Source organism: Engraulis encrasicolus, chromosome 13 (genome assembly GCF_034702125.1).
Source record: "Engraulis encrasicolus isolate BLACKSEA-1 chromosome 13, IST_EnEncr_1.0, whole genome shotgun sequence".
Taxonomy (NCBI): Eukaryota; Metazoa; Chordata; class Actinopteri; order Clupeiformes; family Engraulidae; genus Engraulis; species Engraulis encrasicolus.
Window position 1 is genome coordinate 20,579,938 of NC_085869.1, and position 11,239 is coordinate 20,591,176.

At 44.5% G+C, this 11,239-nt stretch overlaps 1 protein-coding gene across 1 annotated transcript in view; it reads right to left on the reverse strand.

The window, feature by feature from the left end:
• Positions 1-547: 547 nt before the first annotated feature.
• vwc2l (von Willebrand factor C domain containing 2 like) overlaps positions 548-11,239 on the reverse strand; it is a 35,904-nt gene continuing 25,212 nt past the window's right edge. The window contains exon 4 of the mRNA XM_063214503.1: positions 548-1,544. Within this exon, the coding sequence (XP_063070573.1) occupies positions 1,399-1,544 (146 nt within the window). The 3' untranslated portion in view covers positions 548-1,398. The remainder of the gene's footprint in view (positions 1,545-11,239) is intronic.

Below are 11,239 nucleotides of genomic sequence, written 5' to 3' on the forward strand. Positions count from 1 at the left end.
TACATCCCTCACCTCTCTCTGCTCTCCTTCTCCACCTCCTCCCTCCCCAGCCAGTCCAAGCCCATCCTCACCCGCGCCTGCTCTAATCCTCTCATCCTCTCCTCCATCCCTCTGCATTAAGTCATTCAGGCTTCCTTTGTTCTCTTATTTGCTCTGAACAAGTCCTCACCCTCCAACTCCCCACAGGAGATCTGCATCTCAAATCAACCATGAAGTTCATGTGGGCTTAGCATCCGATTTCACACTGGAACAAAAAAAAATCTACTGTAGTACTTATGGTGGAGATCTTTTTTTTTAGAGACACACAGCTAGTGATATTTTCAATAAGTGCTATATTTGCTACTATTACATTTGATTGTTTTTTTTAACTAGGTGAAGGGGCAGGTGTCTTTTTGTCCTGTTTCAGTAGTTTGGAATAAATCATGTGCTTCCTGACGATGGCAATGTGCCATTAAGAAACCAGGACATTTCAAGTCTTCCCTCTCTGGATAATCATGGGTAACACTTCACTTGACGCCAGTTGTCATATGCTTGTCATTACAGTGTCATAATAGTGTCATGACACAGTCATAGGTAGGGCATAAACATTATGTCCATGTCATGAACATTTTATGACTGTTGGCCTTGACATTCGGTTATGGCAAAGACAACCTGTTAAGGCCAGCATATGACACACTGTTATGACACTGTAATGACATGCATATGACACCGGCGTCAAGTAAAGTCTTACCTAATCATGTAAATCATGTCAAACAGTCAGATGTGATCTCAGCTTGGGAAATAAAGTACTTTTAGCATAATGTTGACACTTATATAAAACAAGCAAAATGACCTACAGAGAACAAATGACTAGGTATCAATACAGCGGCAGTAAGTAGAGAAGAGTGACATGTGAGTGAAGTATACCAACATGGTGTGTTTTTAAGCAGCATAAGCAAGTCATAATAAAAATGTGCCAGTAAATATTACAGGGAGATAAAAGTCTTAAGCGAAAGCGCACCACCACTTGGGATCCCTTGGCGCTTTATGCGGGTACAGTGGTGCTCGTGTGCATATGCGCGCGTGTGTGTTTTTTTATGTGTGTGTACATAATACGCAGGTGTGTCTGTTTCAGCTCATTCAGCAAACCGTGTGTACAGTAGACGAGAATTTGTGCTCCTGCCAGCCAGCCAGCCAGTCCATCAAGTATCCACAAGGAGAAGTATCCGCCTTTGTCCCTTTTGTTTTGCAATGCAGCTGCCTCACCAAGTGTCCCATCTCCTCGTCCTTCCTTCCATCCATCCATCCATCCATCCATCCATCCAGACTCTCCTCCTCTCTCGGCTCTGTCTCCCCTGTGGTCCTGGGGGGTGGAGGGTGGTAAGTGGGGGGGTACGTGAGGGCGAGCACTGCAGGCGTCTATGACTGGCCGTTGAGGCACTCCCGGCGCAGGCACTGCGCAGGCTTCCACCAGTCCCCATTGTGGCAGCGGCAGATGGTGCAGTCGTCCACCTTCACTTCAATGCCGGCCGGGATGATCGTCGTTCCGGCAAAGCAATTTGGACCTGTCACACAGGGGGGAGAGAGAGAGAGAGAGTCAGAGTGATTGAGAGAATACGAATGGACGGGAGGGAGAGAGAGACATATGCCTAGAGAGAGAGAAATAAAGGGAATACACATGCAGAGAGAGAGAGTGAGTTAGAAGGCAAAGAGTTATATAGATATTGATATATGAAGAGTTCAGATGCAAAACCCCCTCACTCCATTTCTGAAGACCTGCGCTTCTATATTTTTAGATAACCCCGTTGTTGGTTTGGTTTACATTCATGTACTTGATAATACATATACATAGTTATATTACATAAATAAAATAAAAAATATATGCAAATTTGATAGCTTTGTATTAAATAAAAATGAATTAAGATTATTTTCTGAAAAGGCACTGAGGGGGTTTTGCATCTGAACTCTTCATACGTATACAATGAATGGGAAGAAAAGCTTAAAGAGGAGAGGAGAATGGCCATGCAGAGAGAGAAAGGCATATGAAGACAAAAGAGGAAAAAGAAAGGAGAAGGCAGAGGGAGAGGGAGAGGAAGTGAAGAGGACATATACAATCGAAGAGAAGAGAAGAGAAGAGAAGAGAAGAGGAGAGGAGAGGAGAGGAGAAGAGAAGAGAAGAGAAGAGAAGAGAAGAGAAGAGAAGAGAAGAGAAGAGAAGAGAAGAAAAGAATATATGTGCATGTAAAGGAAGAAGAAGAAGAAGAAGAAGAAGAAGAAGAAGAAGAAGAAGAAGAAGAAGAAGAAGAAGAAGGGGAAGAAGAAGAAGAAGAAGAAGAAGAAGAAGAAGAAGAAGAAGAAGAAGAAGAAGAAGAAGAAGAAGAAGAAGAAAGGAGAGCACAGTAAAAAAACGAAGAGTTCTCAGGAGGCTGCACCTGCTGAAGGTGTCAGGGAAGTAGGGGAGAGGGGAAAGAGGAGAGAGGAAAGAAGAAGGAGAGAGACCCAGGGGAGTTCTCAAGTCAGAACAGAGGGAGAGGGATCTTTTCATGGCCATGCACCAATGGGCTTGTTTTTGCAACACTAAGGCTCTATCTCCTTCCCCTCCCCTCTCCTGCTCTCCCCTGACACAGAACACTTTGCATTCTAATGCGCTGCAAGCTGGGCGCGCTGGCAAGTAGCCGCACTGGCAAGAACAGCACGAGCACCGGGCCTCAGCACAGCAGCTCCTCTGAATCTGCTTTCAGAGGGAGAGAGAGACAGGAGGTAAAGCTAGCTAGCTGCTGCTGTCAGGCCCGCCGACAGGGAAGGACAAAGGGGTATGTTGTCCCGGGCCCATACATTGTATGTATTGGGTAGAGGGCCCTTTCAGATGACTTTGTCCTGGGCCCAGAAAAAGCTGTCATTGGCCCTGGCTGCTGTTATTCACCCGGGCTTGCACACAGCACAGCCACCTCTGTGAAACAAAAAAGCCCCACCTCCTCCCCCCCCTCCTCCCTTAAATTTTCCCCCTTCAGCTGCAGACAAAAAAGGCAGGGCAGGTAAATTGTGTTGTAGCATAAAAAAGGCAAGACAGCTTTAGTCTCTCGATGATGCGGTACATTCCGTCTCTAATAATTCTTTGGGGGTTTTTGGCATGAGATAAATTCTGCTGCATCATGAGCAATGAGGAGATGTTTCTGTGCCGGGAATGTTCGCGTCGTAACTCATGGGCGCCCAGACCAAGACGGAGGTAGCCTAGAAGACATCAAATGGAATCCTACAATGTCGGCAGAGACAATGGAAAGACCAGAAGCCTCAGTCTTAAAAGGGAATACTCTTTCATGCAGTTATTCATACGTTTTCATTCATCCTATAGTATTTCACTGTATTGTTGTTGATATGGATGCTGTATTATTTTCTTTTCTATAGAGAATTCTCTCTGCATTGTACAACATCTACTTTTTGACAAAAAAAATATGCTCAAAGAAAGAAAAGAAAGTAACTGACTTATCACATCGACATCAGAAACAATTGTATCTTGATATGAACGTAGAGAACTGGTGAAATGGCTGCTTTTGTGTTTTTCAATATACTGTTCGCCAACATGCAATTATGAGCTTTGTGAAACTGAATTGCTGGCGCCAACTCATGCCCTCTTTCTCCTGTGTCTCTATAGTGGCCCCTTCTTATAGAGTCCTTTCATTTCAGTCCCAGGGGTCTCAGGTAACAGCAATTCTTCTAAATTGGTTCCAATTACTCAGATGAATCCAGCAATCGGTCTAGTGTTGGACGTGAGGGTCCTCTAACCTGACTCTTGTGAATGTAGTTCCACCTTGTGAACTCAGTGGAATGCTACAGTATGTGTAGGCATCGCTTAGTGGAACTCTGTACATTCATCTGTTAGGTTAAAGGTCTTCTACCTTCCTCGAGCGAACCGTCCCACTTTTGCTCAATGTTTGGATTGCCAACACAATAACATTTTTGTTAACTGTTTTTAAGCTGCCATTTTTGTGGGGGCAGCATTTTCCCCACTTGGTTTGCATTCTATAACCGGTACCCTTTTCCAATACCTGATGTGTGTGTTGTGTGTGATGTGACACTGAGATAGACAGACAGGCAGACAGACAGACAGACAGACAGACAGACAGACAGGCAGACAGACAGACAGACAGACAGACAGACAGACAGGCAGATAGACAGAAAGACAGAAAGACAGACGGGAATAACTGGCTGGGTCTGGCGATTCTAGGGGGGGGGCAGGGGGTGGCCAGGGCCACCCCTGGGACGCTATTGTCCACCCTACTGGCCACCCTTGATTCGACAAGTAATTAATAAAAAAATATATTTTTAAAAATAAATAAATAAATATACAATAATAACAACAGTATAAGACCAATAATAGGTAATTATCAGGTAATCATTCAAGTTCGTAAACCCAACAACAAACAAGAGAAAACTGTCAATCCATGGTGATCGCTGGCTGACAGATCTAGGGTCAGTTTTACACTTTAACTAACACGACAGTCGTTGGACTGATGCTGCACAAGGCTGATTTCTGATCAGTAGGCTTACACGAGATGACCACTGCGTGTCGCCTGCTGCCCCTATAGTCGCTTATTTATCGTGAAAGATCTGGCAACCCCGCACCAGCGATGCTGAGGAGCACTGTGTCACCTGCAGTTCCTTCACGAGAGACCGCATCCACTAACTGCCTGGACAGTCTAATTTGGACAATAAGGTATGGCAATTTAATGATTTGTTGATTGTCTGAATGTGTTGGAAAACCTAATTTTGCGAAACAACAACATGACTAAATGAGAGCAAGTTAGTGTTGTGGCAGCTGCAAACCAAGTTAGTAGCACAGCACAATCCTAACGTGCACGTCAGTTTATTTTTTTGTTGATAATATCCAATAATGACACCAAACTGATGTCATTCATAGATCCTTGGCTGAAGATCATCCCCTCTAAGTTTGGTGGTCATACACCATTCGGTTCCTAAGTTATGAGGGGGGGGGGGTCAAAAGAGCCCCCCCCCCCCGGTCCCAGGAATGCCAAAAAAGCCCGGTCTGGATAGGGTTAATGCTGGACATCATTTCAGACATAGAACTTTAGGTTGCACGGTTTCACTTTAAGGGATTCACTGTATCACATAAGTGTGTGTGTCGATTATGTCGCGTTTATCATTTTCCCTTAGTGTCGGAGCATGCCCCCCTGAAATACATTTCGCAACCTCTTTGCCACCCCAAGAATAAATGTCTGGAACCGCCCTTGCTGGCTGGGTCTGGATACTACTGTCTTGTTGTTGAACTTTCATAGGTTTATTTTTGCAATATAATTATGATTATAATTATAGCTTTGTGAAAGGTAAAACTTGCTGCAGAGCGCAGACTTAATTACAGGCTGTAAACTTGTATGGTGGGATGTTTACTTTCTTGAGGTTCAGGTAGAACTGGAGAAACTCGAAGATGAACTGGTCCAGCAGCTGAACTGTTCCTCCCTTCACTTGACAGATTCTTTCCATTTTTTGGCAGTTTAAAAAAAAACAAATCTCTTGCTGGGACACCATTGCATTTCACCACCTGCTGGGATACCAGTGTATTTCCTGAACCACTGTTCAAAAACTTGTAGACACCTGTGTGCCGCTTTCAGCTTATATATACATATATATGTTTGATTTCCTCTGACTGTGCGCGAAACTAGCTGTGCACAACTCAACCTCTGATTGTTGGAAACCACTGTCAGTCAAAAAATTAGCTCACGTGGTTGGCTGCCAGTGTCTTGCCTCTCCTCATAACATCGTGTTTACAAACACTGTGAACCCATGTATATGCATCTTCATAAATTGTCATTGCTGACGTGTAAAATACTGCATGCCAACCAATGTAATGACCTGTCTCTAATTCCCTTCTGTTCATACAATGCTCATTTGGTTACATAGAAAACAGAGATATCCTTCGCGCTCCAGTACTTCACAATCTGGTGCATCACGGGAAGGGACTAGTTAGTAATTGAAGACAGAGAAGAGTCACCAGAGCATCTACAGGTGTGGAAATTTTACTGTTTTATTAGGCAAGTGCCAAAACTAATGTTTCAATGTTGTCACATCTTGACTCTGACGATGTCACAACGTCAAAATGTCAAAGTTTTGGCACTTGCCCAATAAAACAGCAATAATTCCACAACTGAAGATGCACTGGTGACTCCCTCTCTGCCTTAGTTCGTTACACTTTATATACCATGAATCAACGTGCAATGTTATGTACTTTACACTTTGCATACCTACTTATAACTGGTTCCATTCGCTGATGGATGACAGTAGGCATGTCTGACGCATGGTGGAGTTGTCGTTCCATGTTTTTATATTATATGTACACACCCGGTCAGACAGGTAGAAGATGAACATTTTGGTAGAGGCAATGTAGGCAAGGGGTTATGTGCCTTGCTCAAGTGCACCTCAGCCATGGAGTGAGATAAGAAGTGGATGGGTGGGGTTCGAAACTGCAAACTCTCTGATCGTAGGTCCACCTCCCTAAACACTAAGCCACAAGATTCGTCAGTGGACTGACCCACGGTGAAAGCCCTGTAACTCTATTGTACTGTGTGAGTATGTTTTTTGTTACATATAGTTTGTTAAACTGTCCCCAATTAATGCCACTGGGACAGTTAAACAAAGCGTAAACGTCTTCCTCTTGGCCCGATGCTCATGGTGAACCCATGGTGAATGAGCCATCTGCAACGCTTCAGTGAAGCAGCTCAAATACATTCTCAAGTGTCTGCATGACTGATTGGGTTAAAGGACTGCCAAACAGTACCATCCACTACTGTGCTTGCCAGGCTTGTAGTGAAGTCTTTATCGGTTTAAACCTAAAATTGAACTGCATCAAAGAGGTTGTTAATGGCACGAATTTGTAAGATACACAAAAGGGGAGGTGTCATCATCAACAGTTTTTTTATGGGGAATTGGGGATATAACACAACTTTTGGTTTGTTTTCACTTAAAGGAATCCCACAAAAGGCAATTATTCACATCATGTTCACTTGCCAGTTGTTATTATGAAACAGAGCAAAAATAGCCACATTAGAAACAAAAATTACCATTGTGAAAGCAAATGTTCATTTCCAATGTCTATGTGCGTATAGCTAACAACTTGTCAGCCCATGTGTATCAACCCTGCACAATTTGCCAGTGTGTTTTCCCCAACTCACCACTGCGGCGGGAGCGAGAATGTTGATTCGCCTTGTATTGTGTAATTTAATCATCTGCTGACTTACAAACACACTTCATTAAACTCAAAAAATGTTGCATGTTTACTTTAAAATGCATGTCAAATTGGTGGTATTTTGAGAACACCCTCATGGCTGACCACCCTGGTTGGTCATGTGTGATGTTGTCTCTTAGTTATCAGAAGAAGTGTGTGTGTGTAAAGCTTGGGATCGTTCATCCATTACTGTCGGCAAATAAGTTTGATCTTTAGGCCCTGCCGTGGCCATCCGGTAGTGCACTTGCCTGCCATGCGGCTGACCCGGGTTCGATTCCCGGCCTGGGACCTTTGCCGACTCCTCTTCATCTCTCTCTCCCAATCGTTTCCTGTCCTACTCTTCACTGTCCTGATCTTAGCACAGAGCCTATGTTGTAACCTTACTGTCACCAACATTATATGGCTTAATCTGTTACTTACAAGGCTCTCGGCACTGCCATAGGTATGTTGTTATGATGTAGTTGAGTATTTTCAGCAAATGGTAAATACGCCCGCTGGCAACCCCATCTGCACTAAGAGGCTACAAAGAAATGAAAATGACGTGATTTAGCCACACAAGAGCTGTTCTAAAATGTACAATACAGTCGCTTTACAGACACACATTGCCACAACACACAGCACTCCGTTTCTCAACGCGGAGTTAATTTACAGCGGTGACGCTCCAGTTCTAGTAAAGATGCCAAATGGAGAGAGGACACCCGCGATAGTCTGCCTCACTTGGCACGGCGTGAGGAGTGACTGAGTGCAAATTGTCTCTGCCCTCTTGTCCTGTTTTTATAGTGTCACAAAATGGTGTACACGTACAGTCACAGTTCCCAGGCAGTGTTGCCAGATTGGGCTGTTTCCCGCCCAATTGGGCTGCTTAGGATGGCCTTGTGCGGGTAAAAATGTCTTTTAGCAGAAAAACCCGTCCAATTTTTGCCATAGAAATCAATAGAATTGGGCGGGATTTTGTGCTTCTAGGTGGATTTTGAGCATTTTTTGGGCTGGAAATCATCAGCCTCATCTGGCAACCCTGTTCCCAGGTCCCGAATTCACACACAAAATACAGCAGCTGTCTTGGTTTATGGGGCCCCATTAAGTATGTGCATTCACAGCTTTCACAGGAACCAGTTCTGACACTGCAGGGCCTTGTTATTGTTCGGTGCCCAAAAAAAGGGATATTTGTTGTAATGACACAAAAACATTAAACAAATCCATTCTCCATAGAAAAATGCCAGTTCACAATAGTTTTTACATACTCCCAATTTTCCGAGGGACTGCTTGTACAAGAAGATATTCAAATGTAGGTTATCATCCCGAGGCCTTTTTTCCTAGTTTTTGTGTGTGTGTGGTACCAGCGCCAAATGGGAATTTAAGCTAAAACAAACATAAACAAATGATGGCTCTTGTCAACAACACACATTTTGATTCCTTTTGTTTGTGTAAGAAGAGCCACCAAATTTAAACAATAATGTGACTTGGTTCCCCCAAAGGCCATGTAACTGAACATGCTGTTATCCACGTGGTCTCTGCCATAACAGAGGCTGGTTCCAAACCTAGAGGCGGCATACTTATGAACGATATAATGGTGTATACAATATACATATTATATATATATATATATTTGTCTAAATTGTCTAAACATATTAGATTATGCCCATGTGCACAAGGCATTAGAGAGAGAGACAGAGAGGAAGAGAGAAAGAGGAAGAGCAAAGGAAGGAGAGGGGGATTGTGGCGAACATTCCTCACTGGTGTCTCTACCCATTATTTAGGATTTGTCAACCAGAGATCCCGGGCGAGGCACTGTGGGCACCTGCCAAGGTTGAAATCCAGTTGACAGATCCTCTGGGCAGCTGGAATGATGCTAAATTCAGCCGAGGTGTGTTGGGGGCTAAAAGGGAGACAGGTACCTGGCATGATTGTCTGGCATAAAAACAAGGACGCCCATTATCCTCTGCCATCGGCAAACCATCTTCACCAGAACCTGAGGATGCTGACAACTGACAACTTAATTAGCTCATTAGTTGTTAGAAGGGAAACATACTTTACTATATCTACATGTTAAGTGACAACCAGAAATCACATCCCACTGAATCTGTCTTTGACATCTCAAAAACTATTCAGTTTTGTTCAGGTAACCTCAATGAACTTGTCAAGATTGCAGCAAGTCGTAAACAGAGCCAGACAGAAGGTTGTTTTTTTTTACAGATAGTTGCACACTCGTGTTGGAGCGCTCTGAGGAAAAGATGGATGTCAGTTCTGACTGACTGTTGCTTGACATCCAGTACCGTACTGAGTGTCTCCTTTATGTTCATCTGAACAAAAAGAGATGTGCGGTAGGAATAGCAGCTCACTTGAAAACAGAAGTGCAGTAGGACTAGGACCTCACTTGAGTGACACAACTCGACTCTGCAATGTTGCACAAGCTCAGGTGTCTGACTTTTAAGTGATACTGTCCCATTTTTGGAAATAGCTCATATTACACCTCCCCTTGAGTTAAATTAATTGAGTTTACCTTTCTCCTGTACTGTCAACCGTTCTCTGAGTATGGCAGTGCAAATTTTACCTCCATGCTAGCAGTTAACATTGAGTCCTATGAGACCAGCTGGCGGCTAACTGGTGTCATAGGAGTCAATGTTAACTGCTATCTTGGAGGTAAAATTTGTACTGCCATACTCAGAGAACGGTTGAAAGTACAGGGGAGGTGTAATATGAGCTTATTTCCAAAAATGGGACAGTATCACTTTAAGCAAGGAGTTGTCGCTTGGGTCAAAGCAGCTCTCAAAAGGAGGACTTCTTGCACTCGTCCTTTTACCGATACATAGATGTCTTCTCTGAGTTGCACCTGACTACCAGGGGGATATGGTAATTGTGGTTCTGCATGTCCACCACCCACTACGGCTAAAAGGATCAGTTCACTGAGCTTAGGCGCTGAAGGCAATGGCATTTCCCTGAACCTGACTGCTGGGTTACCAAGGAGCCAGCTGTGTGCTGAGAGGGGGGAGGAGAGAGCCTTTTAGAGCTGCTTTGCTCGTGACAAAATCTCTTCGCGCCAAGCGAGGAGGGCAAACGGACCTATCTGCCAGACCCGAGCAGGTCTCGGGGGGGGGGGGGTTGGGCACGTCAACAGGCCCTTCCGAAATGCCACCACCGCAAGGGTGTGAGTGTGCCCTGTCTGGCTGGATTAACGCAGCTGTGCTCCTCTGCTGCTCTCTCCAGATGCAGGCCAGCACAAGGAGGAAGTGGTGTGTGTGTGTTTGTGTACGTGTGTACGTGTGTGTGTGTGTGTGCGTGTGTGTGTGTGTGTGTGTGTCTGTGTGCGTGTGTGTGTGTGTGTGTGTGTGTGTCTGTGTGAGAGAGAGAGAGAGAGAGAGAGAGAGAAAGAAAGAGAGAAAGAGAGAGAGACAGAGAGAGACAGAGAGAGAGAGAGAGAGAGAAAGTGATAGAGAGACTGTGAGACTGTGCGTTCTTGCATGCAAGTGTGTGTGTGTGTGTGTGAGAGAGAGAGAGAGAGAGAGAGAGAGAGAGAGAGAGAGAGAGAGAGAGAGAGATTGTGAGACTGTGCGCGTGCGTGCACATTCTCGCATAAGTGTATGTGTGTGCATGCGTGTGTGTGCGTGTGCGTGTGTGTGTGCACGTGTGTGTGTGTGCGCGTGTGTGTGTGCGTGCGCGTGCGTGCATTTGTGTGTGCGTGTGTGTGTGTGCGTGTGTGCTTCTGCGCGTGTGTGTATTGGCGAATAAGAGGCTGCAGGGTCGGACCTGCTACACCTCTCAGCTGCTTTATGGCCTCTAATGGGGAATAAGGAGAAATGTAGGTCAAGAGATGGCCGCAGGGCAAGCCAGGGAAGAAAGGGCCTGCCATCCATTCACAAGTTCACAATTAGTTACTTACTGACATCCGTGTACACACTTACATATTTATTTATATATTTATACATCAGCTTGCGTGTGTATCTCCTCAGTGAATCGTTGTGTAAAAATGTGTTGAAAAAATCAAATGTGTATGATGAGCTCTGGTGTCAGGCATTCCACTGACAT